Below are 18,179 nucleotides of genomic sequence, written 5' to 3'. Positions count from 1 at the left end.
GCATCATTGACCTCGGAAATGAATAAGACTTTCAATAGGCAATTAATTAATCTCCCGGTCAACTTGCCCGGACTAAATTGTTCGGTTATTCAACCGTCCCGATGCTTGGGAATCATTTTTTTTTTTTTTTTTTATAAGGGCATTTAACAGACTCGCTTTGTTACGTAACCTGCATGCGTGTCGTTTTTATCAGCTATATTGAAGCAGTTTGGTTGACTGAGAGTTGTTGAAATTTCAACCAGCGACGTTTTTCTTAGTGGAAAAGTTTGTGAATAAAAAATAGAGACGATCGGTTATCACGGTTGTTGTGCCTATATGCTATGAGAAATACAATATTTACACTCGAGGATCATGTTTGATTCACCTTTGAAGAAATTTATTTTCTTTATTACTTTGATAAAAACGTATTTACTTTTCATTTGTAATTATGCTATTACAGTGAGAATTAATTATTCTCTCCTTATTACTGAATATCCTCACCGTCGTTCGTTACACAGTGCATTCGTTTCAGGCCATTAAATATAATACACCAAGTTTGTCTTATTTACTTCATTACAATATAGCAACGCATTATTAGTTACAAACTATTTTCTCGATTCATTGTAGGTGAATCTAGTAGGCTTTGAATAAATACCGTCATAGATCACGAAGTTGAACAATTCGCCAATTCGTTAAATTGGTTGCGCAACGCGAGTCGGTCATCCTTGGAGAAAAATTATTGCCGCAATAATAATTGACGCCAAAAATATTTCAAACAGTTATAATATGTTAACCCATGATAAAACTTTATGTGTACACGTATTCAATATCTTGACGTTATCGTCTCGATATCGTTCAATCGTTTGACTTTTTACAACGAGGATTGATTCTACCTTGATATGGCGTCATATTTAATTTGAAATTCACTTTACTTATTACATATAGGTACGATACGATATATTCGTACGATATACGGACGATTGATGCAATATTGCCGCTTTTCTATATTCTCCTTTTTATCAGTCGAGTATTTGAAATAAGTTTCGTAAATTGTTTACACGATGAAACAAGCGTATATACTAACGCATGCGGGTTCAAGGATACATTTTTCTTCGTTTTACAATCTACAAGTAATATAATAAAATTGGATGAAATTTTTATAGTGGAAAAAAATGATTGATAGTATAGATATATATATATATATATATAATAAATATTATAAGTAGGTACATAAAGAAAGTCGTTGCACCGCGGTTCAGTGAAACGCTGAGATCAACATTGCGCTTCTATCAATCTTTTCAGATAAGAGTATATAATGTATAATTTACGCAATATTGACGTCGATGAAATACTCGACTGATATTTTATGTACGGTACAATATACATATGCGTGTGTGTACATATATGATAAATATGATATATATATATATATATATATATATATATATATATATATATATATATATAACATACCAGCATATTACACATTTCACATATTATTTATCACTTATCATACATATTAATTGGGTACACACATTTACAACCGTTAAGGTACTCGCCAGGCCAGACATCGACACATACGAGTACGTAATTAACATTATTCAATAGGTATATTAACTCTCTCCAAGCTATAAATTCTCTGCCTATACGCCCTCTTCGGCAATTCAAAATTTAAGAAATTTGTTTTTCATGGTGACGGGAGTTTCTTACGACAATATTCAACATCAATTTTTCATTTTTTTTTTCTCGTCTCTTTCAGTCGTCGAAAAACGAAAAATCCAATTGAAAATTTCAATTCAAGTGTTAAATTTGAATAAATCCGAACTAAGATTCTATATCTTTTCATTATTATAATCTCTTTTCAAGGAACGATAACACAGATTGGAGCGATGGGGATTAAAAAAATAAGTGATATCCACAGTTTATTTCATTATTATTTTCTTATCATCCAAAAATCCTATTATTTACCTCTATGTATGTATCTATATATTGTATATACCTATAGTTCATATATGCACGATGTTTTATATTCGAATATAATAAATATTGTATGTATATTTACAGGACAATGACATATACGCTAAATAATAATATTAATAATATTAATAATAATAATTATTATAATAATGATAATAACAACAATGATCATATATACCTGTAATATGTTGCATTATATTATTTATAAGGTACAGCCAAGGATGAACTATATTTCGATTATTCGTTATTGTAAATTAATGGTTCTGATCTGATTTCTTTTACTTTCCGCGTATTTGTTTATTTTCTTGTTCTTCTTTCTTTTGTTGTTGTTGTTTGTTTTTTATCCCGTTATTATTATATTATCTCTATCAATCGTTCCACGTGGTCCCGTTCGTATATACCATCATTTCTCTTTCTCAAAGTACAATATTCAATATAAATATGTATATATACACATAACATATTACTATACACATAATATACTTTTATTCACCTATTTTAAGCTACAGCTTCAATTCGCTTTTTCGAACCTTCGTAACTTTCGTCGTATTTCTTTACTCAACCTTTTCTTATTTTCGTTGTATTATGGTGACTTTAAATAACGACGATGAAATTTTTTTTTTTTTACCTACGATTACCTCTCGTTTCATCCTCTAGGTATATTGACTAGAAAGGTTTAAGTGCGTAATTTAGCGCCTGTAAGACTTTAACTCGCGTCGTTCAAACAGAACCGTCGCATCTTTTTCACTTATACACGTATATGTATATATATATATTATTAATTGTGAAACACATATAATAACATGTTTTGCATATGTATAGAAAAGACGCAGCCCTATAATTTTTTATTTTTCAATGTTCGTAGTTATTCTCGACCATATTTTTTTTTCGATTTTGCATTTTTGTTAATCCTAAAACTGTGCAGATCGTTCAATTAGCGATAATTAATGATAAGATTTAGAGATTAATCGCTCTGAGAGAAGATTGGCACGTTAAATCTGCAGAAGACATTTTAGCTCTTTTGTCTAATTACTTACGTATAAAATATTACTAATTAAAATTATTCTTACGGACCTCAGCTGTGTCGTTTTGATTTGAATTTCCTCGCAACCTCAAACACTGTAAAATCTTCGGCGTGAGATATTAAAATTCTTGTCTACTAATTATTAACGGATAATATGTTTTCATTGCCTCTAATTATTGTTTGTCGGTGTTTTACTTCAAGCTTTAAAAGTAATTCAACTTCAAGTCAATTATATTATATTATCGCAAAGTTAAATCAGTTTCTCTGCTATCTGTTGTTTAAATTAATTGAAATAAGTAAAATGCTCAAAGATCAACTATCGGTATTTCGATCTACTTGTAAAATAATCAAACATAATAAAATTATGAATGCAAAAAATTGGTAATTTTACCTTCAGGTAATTACGACTTTGTTTCGAAATAATTGGTAATAATTAGTCAATTTCTATTATGAAATTGGCAAAGGTGATTGATAAAATTTAATGAACTGGTTTGATTTCCACCGTGATGTGTGAAACGGAAGTGTTCATTTTTCTCTCTCTTTGTCAACAAGCAGCCCTTTATACTAAGCATCTAATCATCATTATACACTTATGGCTGTAACATTCAGGTTAGACTTTTTCTATTTTGTATCCTTAAGATGAAAGTCTTTTCCAAAATAACTAGAAGTTGAGAAAGTACACGCCGGAAGCAAAGGGACGCGAATATTTTCTCCAAAGCTATGCAAAATTCATCACTCAACAGGAATATATTGTGTAATATGCACATATTTCGGAGAGGATTAAAAAAGGACATTAGAGTGATCGAACATTGTCGTTTAATCTCTTACGGGATTTCCCGCGTATTTACTTCCTCCCTTGACGAAGTGCTCAAGTTATGTGTCTATTTTTATCGCCATCTTCCAACCTTAGCCTTTCCTTTAATCGATCGGAAAATTATAATCGGTATTATATCCACACCGCGAAGCCGGAAGCCATAAATTTTCCATGCAGTTAAATTCGTAGAGGACGATTCAAATTCGGTTGCTATTAATGCAAGCATCATCAAAGATTTCCTATTATAAGTAATCACTTTGACAATATGACAGTCGTATTGCGCAATTGGAATGTAAATTAATCGATTTGCGGTCATGGTCAATAATCTTAACGCTCCGTCGTCACATGTGGCCTGAAAATTAACCCAACGTCCAAATTTGGAGCTTATAATGTCGGCAATTCTAATACATACACTCTTCAGAATTATTATTCACCTCAAAGTTGGACATATCTCAGGATTGTTGCCTTAAAATTTTCTCCTCAAGAAAAAAAAAAAAAATATTGTAATTCCTTTTAGCGCAGGAACAAATTTTTTTTCCAACTCCCATGTTCGAGAATTTTTTGAGACACGTTGTCGCTTGATACAACATAAATCAATGTATTTTGCAATTTGTATAATATCTTTCATGTTTCATTCGATCGGGTAAGATGGATTACAGTTTAAAAATAGCAACCATTTGAAAACCGATGAGATCAATTTGCACGCACCAAGCGGAATTTTAATGAGAGTTCTAATAACGCGAGACGACTTTGCCAAGACACGAATTAAGCCTCGATTTTGAGACTTCCTGGCATTTGGTTAAGCGAGGGCCAACAGACTCTTCCCCACTGAACTTCAGCGTTACATCGAGTCTGCCGATTTGCACCAAACCTCGACGATAACCGACGTGAAAAAGCCCTGAAACCTCGTCAACTGCCCTAAAGCGCCACGACGCCGTTTCTGGACGGGATCCGCTCGACGGTCCCCGAATTATTGTTGGAATTCGTCCGCTTTAGGGACTTGACCGAGTTCTGGTTCGCCTTGGAGAATGCGGAGTTGCTGTCCTCGCTCCTCGGCCCGTCGAGGAAATATGTAACCATTGTCCCCTTCCCCTTGACCTGGATACTCCCCCTGCAGGTGAGCGGATAGCCCTTCTGATGCAGGACGTCGCGGACCTCCTGAGTCACCTGGATACCGTCCAAAACTCCCGTCGAGTCCATTCGCGAAGCAACGTTCACCGCGTTCCCCCAAATGTCGTACTGCGGTTTACGGGCTCCGATAACGCCCGCGACTACCGGACCGATGTTGATTCCAACCCGCATTCGAAAGTTGTTGAAACTGTGCTCGTTCACGTACGACAACTGGTCGCGAATCCTTAACGCGTAGTCGGCCATCGCCGTTATGTGCCTGTAGTCCTGCATGTCGCAGGTGCTCTTAGTCAGTCCTGCGAAATTCGTACAGACAATGTCAGATCATGCGAGATTTAAGTCGGTACTGGGATAAAGGACCCCGTAGAATCGTTATGGAAATTGAATTGGTTGGAATGGATTGGTATGTTGTAGTACGCATCCTCCCGGACAAAAGTTCTCATAGACACAAGACCCAAGAATCATTAGTTTCCGAGATACAGGCTTCGGAAGAAAGGTGTACAGATTTTTTTTATATCAATGGATTTCGTGATGTTCATGAATGACAAAGCTTCACGGGGACTTGGAATCAAACGAATCTTTCAAAAACCTGCACGGTCGATTCCGAGAGATAAGCGGGGAGCTGTGATTGATTCCATCCATAAACTCGCTGGCTTAGTGGAAGGAGGTGAGAACTTTTGATCCGGAGGATATGTACTATAACATACCGAAAATCCAACAAATTTGACTGGGAGCCAATTTCCATAAGGGTTCTGCGCGGTCCTTTCAAATTAATGGAATGACTAGGACGCTGTAGTGAAACGAGTTTATTTTATAAAGTAACGCACAGATACTATAATGCATATTCATGCAAAGACTGCGACAAGGAAGTTGATGCAAGGACTGTAACATTAACCTTCGACCATTCGATGATGATAGAATTTTAAGGAAAGACGAGACTAACCAGATGCCGCCATGTACGTGGCCCCGGTGCTCTTGATCTTCTCGATGTACTTGAAGTCGTCCTCGGCAAGTATTTCGTCAAAGTCAGCGATGATCTCGTTGAGGAGCCGAAGGCATTCGACACCCTCGTTATTGGCCTCGAGTTCGATGTAGAATTCGGAAAAATTCGGTATCGAGGCGAACATTATGCAGACAAAGGCGCACTGCTCGTGGTAGAGTTCCTGAAACATTGCAATCATATTGTGAGTCCATTTCCGTTATCCCTTCCTCGAGGGTGTCCAAGAACTCACGTCAGAATTGACGGTGTAAAGAAAATGCTCGGCAACATGTTCGGGAAGGATGTTCGCCAGCAGTTTCTGGTTGTAGGCCTTGAGGTGCTCCATGTCTTCCTTTTCCTCCGTCGCTTGGAGCTTCCATAAAAAGTCCAGCCGGTAAGTGGCTTCGGTGTGCTGGGAGTGGGCGACAAGCGCTGCCATGAAGGAGACGACCAGAACACCGGCCAGCCACCGTCCTCCGGGTTCCGAGTCGACCTCCGTCGAGGCCTGGTAGATGCTGACGGCGAGGTAACACGCGACGACGACGCTAAGCACAGCGACCTTGAAGACGGATGTGAGGATCTGGTAGGCGGCACAGGTGACCATGACCAGCATTACGAGGACCGGAAACAGCTGGAAGAGAACGGTGGATGTTAACCGGGTTGGATCGAGAAATTCGAGACAAGAGGTTGCGAGCTGCTCTTACGTCGGCGAAGAGGACGTAGTAGCAGCTAGTAGAGATGCTCGAAATGCTCTTCATCACCGTCGAGTTGTCGAGTATTTCTGACGACGTGGTACTAGTCGCGTTGCTGCACTCTTCCTGCCCCTGGAGATCGATCTGAAATGGTAACCAGATAGGATGTAGAGTTTTTCTTTCTTCACTGACAAATTGCCGGTCGTTAGGACTCCTCGGAACTCCGTCGTCCCATTCCCATTACCTACGCCTCCTTCGGCCCTACGATTAAGCTCCGAGAAGCAGAGAAAATTCTCCTTATTTTCTTTCCCCAGAGCTGCAATTAATTCTATCCTTAACGCGCCTTTTGCTCCACCCTGTACCCAATTTTGCGGACCACCATTGTCCAAATTATACCGCATTATTTAACCTGGTCTTATGTTTAATAATAGATTACAATCATTTCGTGAAACGATGTCTGGCGATTTATTCATCGGTCTATGAATCAGAAAGTTTCTGTCAACTACCCTTTTCTGAATACACCGTCGAAATCAAGTATAGGCATGCAAATGACCAGCACGTTGGTAGCTGAAAGTGCAATTATACTACTGTCGATGTTTTGTTCACCGAAGTAACCCCTCTAAGTTAATGCAAATGCTCATTAACATTCTCGCACAAATTATGTATGTACAGTCACTCAACAAATATTATACAGTGCGGAGCCTGTAAACATACTCCGTGGACTCAGTGCATGAATAGAATAGTACGTGAAAATTATTCAGCGGTTGCGAAATCTCCCGACTTTCTACCAACGAATCTCGCTCGAGGATAACTTACCAGAGGTGACAACACCGTTGTGAAAGTTAGGAAAACCACAATGGAAGCAATGCTTTGGGCCACTATACGCTTCTCGTAGATGTGGACAGATATGCTTCTCACCCAGTGCGGTACTACCTGTTGAATGATTGGTTAAAAAAGGGTTAGAGATTACCCTGCGGAAATATTTTGAGAAGGATTAGTCACCTCGTTCTTTTCGGCCAGTAGAATTCCGTTTACGAGGAAGATGACGAGGCCGCCAAACAAGCCCGAAACGTAGAAACTAATGCTCCTGTCAGGATGGATAGTCAAAGATTGATTATGAGCGTTCGAATACCTTATTGCCAAGCTGCGGTTACACGTGACTTATGACTCCAGGAAGCCTCTTTCTTACCCCGGTAAACTGATGGCAATCGCTGCTACGACGATTATATAGACGAATGCGGAGCAAAGGAAGTAGGCTGACAACATCCTGTCTCTCTCTCTGGAATACTGCAGAGTTAAGGATACCAGGTGTTAGTAGGTAAATTCAAGGTCAACGCGAAGTGTGATTCAGGGAGATGGAAGTGGCAGAGCTTTTTTCACCTTCTCCTCGATGTCTGGCCGCCGGAATGTCAGTATAAACGGGGTGCAGTGCTCCGCTCTCAGTCTGTCTATGCTTCTGGCGTCGATGGCCCTCATAAGGTACTCGTTAACCTCGTCATCGGGGTCTTTTTCGCACTCAACGGTATCGCCGAAGCCCAATCTGCAAGGAACGGAGGTTACGTGAGCTCGAAAGCACCGCGAGTCGTTGCTCTCTCACGGACGAGTTCGCTTTGCGAATGAAAAGAGGGGGGAGGAAATAGAGAGGGAAAAAACATCCACGTAGAGCGTATCAAAGCGTCGCTGCCATCCATCCTTTTTAAACGTGGGTATACCGGGAACCTTGAAGATGGCAGGAAGAATAATTTCTTGAGATTTAATGGAAACTCTTATACATTCATATAATTCACGTTTATTCCCCCCGGGGGTAGAATTATTATACGTCTCGGAAAAGCGTTTCACGGAAAAAGTAGCATGTGTAGGTACACCCGAATACCGAGTTACGTCTTGTAACGTCTTTTTTTTACCGTTAAACTTGACAACGTTCTTCCAAATTATACCGACCACATTTGTGTCACCTTTCATTTTGAAATATTATCGTCATGGTAATGAAGTTTCAGTGTCAAATTATTTGTACGAAAAACGCGAATCATCTAAAAGGGTAAAAAATGTTCAACATCACTTGGCGAGACGTTTCGTGGATATTTCAAACCTTGATGGTTCCTTGAACGGACGGTTCGATCTCCGTGTGAGAACTGTGTAAAAGTTGATCGTCCAGCTGGCGCACTTACTTTGTCTGCTTGCCGTGCTGAGAACCGTGACCCATGACCCTCATTTCCTTGGAAACGTTTCCGTTCACTGAAAAACCCTTCCTGAGTCCTGACCCTGGTGCCATGTTGTCACGAAACGTATCCCCGGGCACGATCAGGTATGTCTGAATGTTGTGCTCTCTGAGGTAGGGGTTTCTTTCGCCACCGTGACCTTCCTCGACCTCGTAGTCACCTTCGAGGCAGGCCAGAGTCTCTTTGGTGATGTGTACACGTCTGGTAATTGAATTTGGAAACAGACTTTGAAACGTTAGAGAAGCTTCGCCCTCCCCGGTAGTGAATTAATTATATGAACATGTTGAGGGGTAATTACTCCAGACGTACGCAGGCAATGAATCAACTAATCAAATTGTCATTATCATTGCTCAACCTTTCCCCGCCTCCGGTCATCGCAATATCTCAAATTCAACGCAGAAGAAAATTGCTTGTTCCAAGGATACGTCAGCTGATGTACGGTAATCAGTGAAAATAATACCCAAATGAAAGAATTATGAAATAAAGATGGAAAGATACCTCATTTGGTTCTCGATTCTAAGACTCAGTTCGTCGATATCTTTTGATTCGACACTTTATCGCAGATATGCTGTACACCGTAAAAAATGACCAACGTGGACTACTATAGAACACTTCTTGTGATCAATTGGGTACATCGACTTCATACAATATTGGACTGACATCAGATTATATGGAGTTGAATTGGCATCGGAAGAGTGTAGTTAGATTGGCATCAAATTGAAGTCCATGCCAATCAAGACCACACTTTTCTCACAGTGTAAGCCCGATGCACCCGTAACGTTGAAACAAATCGTCAGATGTAAAACGCGAGAGTTTACTTTCCCAAATTCGTTTGGCATCCCTTTGGTTCAAACCTCGGCAATAAGCATCCTTCGAAGGTATTCGCGGTGGTTTTACTTACCCAGGTATACCGCCACTCTCCATGTAATTTGCCAGAGTTACGTCGTTACTCCATACGTCGAACTGCCACTTTCGAAGCCCCAAGACCCCGCAGTGTACCCTTCCGGTATGGATGCCGACCCTCATGTTGACGTTGACGGCCATTACCTCCCTTACCAGCCTGCGGAAACGTTCCTTGATTTACGAGCATGTCATAAAATTCGGGACACGGACCGTCCCGATATTGCAGAGCTTTGCGGAATGACGACTGCAGTTTCAGTCTCAAGGCTCGGCCATTTGGCTTTGAAATTTTGACAGTCATCTTGTAGTTTAGAAAATTTCGCGACGTTTTTCATCCTTCAAAAATATTTCACTGACCGGTGTTTGTCAGATTTTAAAGGGTGCAGGTTAACCCCGAAATTTTGAGCGTCGTTATTGGCCTATTAAAGTTAACGCGCGTAACTTGCGCGTAACTTTCACAAAGATTTTGGATTTGTTGCGTTATGTGAAATCGAAAAACCATGTGACGATAAACCAGCAAACGGAGCTCGAGCGATTTTCGTTTCATCGAGTGAACTGCGGTCGGCAAAATCATTTGTGTGCGAATGTCGGGATTAAGAAGAGCGGAATTGGTTTTTACTTCGGAATATTTCGACTGATTTTTCCTTTGCCACGACAATTGAGATGCTCGTCGTGAAGTGGTTTGAGAGAAAAATATTCCAGCCACTTTGCGGAGCGTGGAAAGCGGGTCGAGCCGAATTCCACTTCTTTCAGGCACTCGCATCAGAAGAACAATAAAGGACTTGTTATTGTTCAGTTATTGCGTTTAAAAACGAGACGAACGGAGAATTGAAATTGCTGTTAAAACGTGGTTTCGGGTATCGAATCGAATCGTCATGCGCTCGACGATTTTTCGCCAATACATTTCTAGCTGCTGCAATTAAAGAACAACTCTACGCGAAAAAATTTCGGCACTAATAAGTAAACTGGATTCATTCGTCCCGAACTTCGCACGCTCGCAACAAAATTCCTTTGAAAAAATTCCCAATCTCGTCGGCTGGTTAATTTTCTCCCTTGTTTTCAAGCGTTCGCGAATTTTCAACACCTCGTAAAATTTCCCCAATTTGTACTTGTCTCACGTAACGATTTCGGTACGGGGAAAATATACTTCAAATTCAATCATCTCAATATTCGATATTGTTTTTTTTTTTTTAATTATCAACTAATTATTTTTACCTCGCTAATTGCAGATCGAGCTTGATTGCCGACTATATTCGGGCACAGAGCGTCATGCGCAGTTCGAGATTTTGAAGGAAAGTGAAAATTGCTTGCCGGTACGTTTGATCGCAATGCACATTTTATTCTACCGTTTTCATGCAACATTAGAATAATTGTCGTTTAAGAATGTCTCAGGTGTACAGTCCAGTCAAAACAACGTCGTCCAATATAGCAACAGAATTACGAAATAAATATTGAACAATCACAAACAGTATCCACAATAAAGACACCAACGGATTTGTATGTAAAGCTCCTTAGAAATCATATTATTCTAACGTTTTTCAAACGGCAAAATTGTGCCCTGTATCCAATTTAAAAAAATCATGGCTTGTTTTTTTTTTTTTTTTACCTAATTGAAATACATATGCGCAAATCACCTGAACTTAAAAAACGTGTCTTAATTTCCGGTTTTGACACTTTTTGACCGGCCTTTACACCTGATACATCCTTAAATTTTCGATGTTGTTGGTTTGTAAATATATTAAGCGTAAACAATTATGCTCCATCAATTCTTAGGCTGTTTCATCGTTAATGCAACCGCGAAAATTAACCAGCAGTCATATCGTAACAACCCTTAGACGAGGGAATGGAACGGAGTCGAGTTTGTAAACAGTTGAGTTTGCGACGCGAAAGGGAATATATTCCCGCTTTGTCTTAGGTTTATTCAGCTGATCTCTCTCTCCACCTTGTTTCGCGAAAAGTGAAAGGATAAGAGACCGCTGGTTTGGCGTGAAAACCGCCCTTCCAATAACCGCGAGTCATAGAAGTAACGCTCTTTGTTCTCCTTCGTATTTCAACTGTATCTCTTCCATGCGGATTGGCGCCGGCATTCTTCGTTTGCAAATTCAGAGGAAAAACTCCCTCCTCTCCCCCCCCTCGCCGCCGGAATTTCACCGATGTATTCGCATCTGTTGCCAAATTCACGGATCGCTGAACGCAACCGCTTTATCCTAATACCAAGATATAATACGGGTATCGACTTGATCCGATCACAGGCATGTACAAATGGGTAGGTAATACAGATACAGAGTATACACTCTGTGTCAGCCTTTTATAGGTATTGTTAAGCTTTACCTGAAAATTTCTCCTCGGTATATTATTTCCTGGCATTCATTTGCGTCAGCGTTTATTGGAATTGAAATTCTTCCAAACCGAGAATTGGGAATATTTCCTACGGGGTAATCACAAGCTCCAAAGAGTTCTTTAGAGTCGATGTGTAGTATCGTCTTGAGGTGCTTACACATCGGTACACACGGTATACTTAATGAAATAAGTTCGATCCGAGCTTTCACGTCTGAATGGCGAGTAATTTAACGAGGCTGAGGTAAATCTGTCTCAGAAACTTGTCCTCGTAGTTCAGAAAGTTGCAAAAATTCGAACCCAATCGGTAATACATTGAACCAGAATACGTCAAATCTCATCCCGTCATTAACGATTCCTCAATTATCATCGTTTCAAGTTCTCGTTTCTGTAATCCCATCAAATTCTAATTGGAAACGAAGCGACGTGAATTTGGGAATAATTGATATCTGTTCAATGCTGTGAAGCGTGGGAAATTACCCCGAGGTAATCAACCCTTGAACGAATGCCGAAATGCTGAATCGCACGGGGTGAAAAAATGCTTGGTGTTAAGTGGTGTCAACTATAGTGATTACACGAGGCGGAAAGTTGACTGTCGTTGTAATCCGGTGAACAAAAAAAACTTTACTGTTTTTTAAAATGCTTTTATACTGGCTATTCGAGCCGGCTGGAGATTAAGCTTCATCACTCGAGAGTCCGGCGAGCTTACGTTACAGTTGGACCGAGCGACAGACTCGGTGAAGATTATCAGGGCTTTTCGAAAAGCAGCTGAAAAGAGGAAGCCGATGGGCGGTCGAGCTCTTGGAGAATTATTGCAGTAACGCGTCTCTTGGCAGTTACCTCTTCGAGCTTGGCTTGGCTCGACTCGGCTAATGGCTATTCGAGAGTTTGAAAGCTTAGGAAAAGTCAGCGTCGTCGGATATCTGAAGCTTGGGTTTGTCAGGGAACTAAGGAGGGAAAAATATCGTGTATCGTATCGCGTATCCGAGACTCCGTAATCCCGCGCGCTCTTTCTTCCTCGTCTTCGTCTTATTTTCCATCATTTTTCTCGCCATTTTCCGACACGTATCACGTGCCTACCTTTACTCCCGTCAAAGCTCGAGCTTCGATACCCTTTCCACGTTCGTACATACGCACTGGAACGAGATTGCGGGTCGTATCAAAGTGCCGCGCGCTCCGCAAGCGCTTCGGGGAAGTATGAAATACATATTTCAGGATTTCACGTGACGTAATAAGCGACACACGGTACGCGAGTAGGTTTTTATTTATTACCTCAGTTTTTCGCCGAATTTTAGAATTTTAGTCGCAAGGCAGAAACTACGGTTGCAGTATTTCAGGGGATGTCGGATTTTCAATCTAACCTATTTCGGTTCCTATAACGAGCAACAAGTTCGCCAATTCAAACTTCGGTAAGCGATTCGGTTTGTGATCGTTACTAAAATGAGTTGAAAAAATTGATGAAGTAATGGAAAAGTTATGGAATTCAGCCATTCGGCAGCATGAAATAACCTCGAAACGAGGCAGAAATTGAACACGCAAGTGCGCATGCGCCGAGTTTTTCGTCTCTTCGTACAGGCTGGCCAACTTCGTTTGGTTTTTCACCGATGCGAACTGTCATCACCCGTAAGCGTTTCGTGGTTATGTTCACTTGAATGCGTACCCGTCACATTTTGGCTACCTCAAATTTTCAACCTAACGTAACCTCGAGATGCCTGCGAATTTCGATGGCAAATGTATGTAGTATAATTATAAAATGCCGATTAATCGAGGCTACCAATGAAATAACATCGTACAGCGCATGCGCATTTGGCATTTGATTTTAGACAATTTTTAGAGCTTTTCTCAACCACTGCACAAGCGTAGTTCTAAATTCTGTTATCGTTTCCCAAAATTTCAGACGAGTTTGTTTCTTGGGAATTTAAAAAATTGTGACATACGGCTCCATTACTCGGTCGGTATGTACTTGGTCCAATATTCAGTTGAGGTGCTTCAGTTTCTCCAGGTTGTGCAATGTTTCCCGAGCACATGCCGGGAATTCGACTACTGAGTCATTAGCGGGGGTGCAAACTTCCACATATTGTTATAACGACTAACACCGCCGCTCCGTATGCAGTTGCATGTAAGTAGTGCAGTTTCGCTACGAACTTTACTGTCTGGCAGTTCAAGTCTGCGGCAAATTGCGTATAGTGTAACGCATGTCGGGAATGAGAAGCTCAGTAATTATTCACGGTGAAACATTGCTGCGAGTTCGTCATCAAAGCAGCCATTGTGTTCAGTCGAAGCTTAAACCGCAAAAGCTCGCTAATACCACGAATTTCAAACGTAACATCGCTCGGTCAATCAGTCAGCTATAAATTTCAAATATACCAAACATCAAAGCAGGTGTACTCATCTTGATTTTGAGTCCTGAAAATTTCGGTCTTACAAAGCAATGCGCAACAGAGCAGGGAGTGCAATCATAATTCCAACGACATACCGCCGATCGGAGTTCTCCGCATAATGAAATTGCGCGTCGTCGCTTGCAAGCTTTCACGTCGGTGTCTCTGGGTCCGGCAGTGTGTATAACAGCTTACTTACACGTTGTCGCTGTTAAACGCTGAACATTAGACGCGACCGTGTGACATCGTCAACTTATAATTGGCGTATATCAGTTAATAGCCTTCGAGGTGGGGTGAAACCCTTGAAATCTGCACAAGGCTCGACGCTCACCGAGGTGCCGAGGTGCTTTTTGACCCGGTAACTAGACTGCGGTACAATATCTAAAGAGGAATCTGCCAATGTGCAAGCTGCGTTCGTCCATCGGTCGTCTCTATATTATCAACCCTAACAGGTCACACTTAAGTAGAATCGCGTAACGGTCACACAAGGCGAAAAGTGATATCCTGTTTCAGCGATGAGTTTTGAAATTTTTTTAAAAATACCTAGATATTGTTCAAGGGTCGCAGAAAAAGCTCTCTCAGTTTTCCGAGCCAAAATCGATTGTTTAAATACAGTAAAACATCGGGAACGTTAAGATAACATGTGTAATGTTTGGGATGAAATTCACCCAGAGTTATCTATTGGGATTAATTCTTCTTCTACACTGGAAAAAAAAAAAAAAAAAAAACTAATACCTCTGTACGTAGGTATATGAAAACTGGTGGAAACGGTGGTGATATTATGGTTCTTTTTATCGAGGCTTGAAGGTAAATCAAAACGGTGACGTGTTATCCAGCCGCCGCTCGGACCGGCTGACATATCTTTCTGGAAACGACGTTAACGACCTGCGAGCCAAAAGTACGGTCGGATAATTTTTTTTTCTCGAACTGCCCCCCAGGCACACCGTAGCTTTTGATTCCGGTCGTACAAGGCCACTTATTATATAGCTCCAACTTTCCTCGTCGTCGAGCTGTCAACGTTATTAGTCATTTCCCTCTCATTCGTTTCAATTTTTTTCACCTGTATTATTTCGCCTTGTCGCTTATTCTAGGACACGATAATAACGAAGCTGATCAATTTTCGCGGGGAAAATTAACGCGCAGACCGTATTTAATGGTTGGAATTACAAGCGGAGAGGGAGAGAATTGCGGTATCATCGACGAAAATGAGAACCAGATTTGTGTTTGCTTTCCAATATCACTAGTGCCGTTTTTTCCTACAAGGGCATTGTGAGGAGCTAAGAGTACCTGAGATTTGGTCTCAAGATATTTACAAGTACCTCGAATTTCCCTCAATTAGACTGAGAAAGAAGGGACAAGCGATCGAGAATTCGAATATACTGAAAAAATCAAGCTTTGTCTGGCCAATTTGATTTGCTTCCAACGCAACTCCCTTTGAAATCGGTGCTACAGTGGGATAAAGTCGTTTTAAATTAGTGCTTACACGTGGATTCGGATGTCCGAATTAATCGGATCCGTTAGTTACGAAACTTCAAATCCGGATAATTCGAGTACTCGAATAATTCGAGTATCCGAGTGATTGGTACATCCTCCAAGAATTTGTGCAAAATTTGCAAACAAATTACGTTCACGCCACAAATTTAAGAAATTTGAAAAACAGTTGTGTATTTTTTCAACAAAGTTTTACAAGATTGTGAGTTAGATGTCGTATCAACACGGAGTATACAACAATCCCATTTTGCTGTACAGACATTGGTACTCTTACTTCGTTTCTGCGTAGAAAATTTGTAGTGAATTCGCAAAAATTTTCAAGAATGTTCATATAATAGTGGTTGTAACTAACACGTTGCTGTGATACTTGCAGTACAACTATCTCAACAAACCCCGAGTGGAAAAACGAACCATTCAAGTTTAAGTATCGAAATGAATCAAGCGCTCCAACTATTCGAATTTGAAGCGTTGGATCCGGTGGATCCTGTTTGTTCGGATCATCCGTACGTTCGAAAAAGCGGTAGCTCTTCTTTAAACACTCACGTAATGGCGTCGATCATATCCAGGCCCATTTCAACGCAGCAGTGAGCATGATCCGGTCGTGGTTCAGGCAGGCCTGAAACACAGTAGTAACAGTCGCCAAGAAGCTTGATCCTTAGGCAGTGATGCTCGGCCGCGAGTCTGTCGAATCTGAAAACGGATGAAAAGGCGATTAGCACTTGAGGCACTCCGCGAAAGTTGCAGGCAGTGGATGAACGAAGGAAATCGCGAGTTCCGGGGCTTCGTCTCCCTCGGGATAGAGGGGAGCAGATAACTGAAAACCGATCAGATTGTTGTACTGAAAAGGGAAGTGCCCGAGTTGTGTCTCATCGATTTTCTTTATTTCCTGTGATATCTTGTACACTGAGAAAAATTTCATTTGTTACAGTAACCGGAAAAATTGAGTAAAACAGGTATCGTTAAAAAAAACTGTTTGAAAATTGTTGGAATTACGAAAAACGAGGTACGCGTAATCATTTTGCGTTATTGTCGATCCTTTTTTGGTAATTGCAACGCAAAATCAGTTTGCGAGGTTTACTATAGTTTTTTTTAGCTAAACAAGGCTTTAACGTCAATTTATCGTTGCACGAGCGTTAAATTTTCGCAACAGTTGCAAGAAAATATAGCAACAATGATAGTAATGAGAAAGAACAGTAACGGATACTAGACTTTCCGGTAACAGTAAACTAATTTTGATTTTCTACCTGGAACTATATTCTTCGATTGTGGTAAAAAATGAAAATAGTCAAAGACTGAGCGGTAACCGGAACTAAAAATTTCTCTCAGTGTGGTATACGAATAAAAAACCCATACGTATTGTTTTTATGCATCAGTTTGGCCGTTTTAGGCGTAAAAGTTTGACCTCAAAAATCAACTTTTCACGATTTTTCGACGATGGTGTCAAAAGTTGTTGATAAAATAATTTCGACATTAGTTTCTGTCAACAGACGATGATGAGCGCAGTGTTTTTACCCTCTGCAGAGGCTCTGAATTCCTTAATTTTTGGGAAAAATAAAAATAAAATTTTGAAAACTTTCTTTACGTTCTTTGATGTACTACGGCATGTTGTAGAATGAAGAAAACGAGGATTACGATCCCAGTTTAGCACAAGGAGGTGAAATTTTGATTCAGCTTTTTTACTCTCTGAATTTACAGGTTGCAGAAAACAATGACGGTCACCTTTCATCCCAACGTAGGACTTTGGGACGGATGATGAATTATTCGTACCGAAAGTTTGGTACGCCGGCAGATGTTCGAGAGGTTGAAAGGCCCTGATCAACGCTTCAACACGCCTCGAAAATGATTTGACGACAGCAATTTACGCGGGTCTGAGGTTTCTTGGGGATGGGATCTTCTCGTTATAAGATCGTCTAGATTCCAGTTTCGAATTTCGTTTCCGTTCCGGTCGAGCAGATGCTTCCAACCGCCGACTTGGATCAGTTTTCCTGACCCAAGAATTTCGCCCGCGGACCACAGAGCCTGCCTATCTCGAATCGGAGGAAAGGATTATTCTGATTCAATTCCCGTAGCGAAGTCCGTTCAGGGAGTTTGATGGTGATTAGACGAGTTTCGGGAGAAATACGAGCCTTTGCACTGCCCGCGCTCTATTTTACCTGAATTTACGTAAACCGCGAACGCTTTGATTTCGACCTTCGAATAGCTGCGCGGTTTGTTAACTATACTTGCAGAATCGTAGTTCTTATCGTAGAGAAATGTTTAGC

General features: G+C 40.5%; 1 protein-coding gene across 1 annotated transcript in view; it reads right to left on the bottom strand.

The window, feature by feature from the left end:
- Positions 1-2,502: 2,502 nt before the first annotated feature.
- Positions 2,503-18,179, bottom strand: part of LOC124301809 (adenylate cyclase type 6) — a 98,613-nt gene continuing 82,936 nt past the window's right edge. Inside the window, exons 10-20 of the mRNA XM_046757243.1 lie at positions 16,462-16,608; positions 9,714-9,872; positions 8,762-9,013; positions 7,974-8,133; positions 7,783-7,880; positions 7,596-7,680; positions 7,410-7,526; positions 6,606-6,737; positions 6,155-6,532; positions 5,866-6,085; positions 2,503-5,218 (exon numbers count right to left, since the gene is read on the bottom strand). Of these exons, the coding sequence (XP_046613199.1) occupies positions 4,713-5,218; positions 5,866-6,085; positions 6,155-6,532; positions 6,606-6,737; positions 7,410-7,526; positions 7,596-7,680; positions 7,783-7,880; positions 7,974-8,133; positions 8,762-9,013; positions 9,714-9,872; positions 16,462-16,608 (2,254 nt within the window). The 3' untranslated portion in view covers positions 2,503-4,712. The remainder of the gene's footprint in view (positions 5,219-5,865; positions 6,086-6,154; positions 6,533-6,605; positions 6,738-7,409; positions 7,527-7,595; positions 7,681-7,782; positions 7,881-7,973; positions 8,134-8,761; positions 9,014-9,713; positions 9,873-16,461; positions 16,609-18,179) is intronic.

This window comes from Neodiprion virginianus, chromosome 4, assembly GCF_021901495.1.
Source record: "Neodiprion virginianus isolate iyNeoVirg1 chromosome 4, iyNeoVirg1.1, whole genome shotgun sequence".
NCBI lineage: Eukaryota > Metazoa > Arthropoda > Insecta > Hymenoptera > Diprionidae > Neodiprion > Neodiprion virginianus.
The sequence above is the reverse complement of the archived record's forward strand: the minus strand, read 5'-3'. Positions and strand labels throughout refer to the sequence as shown.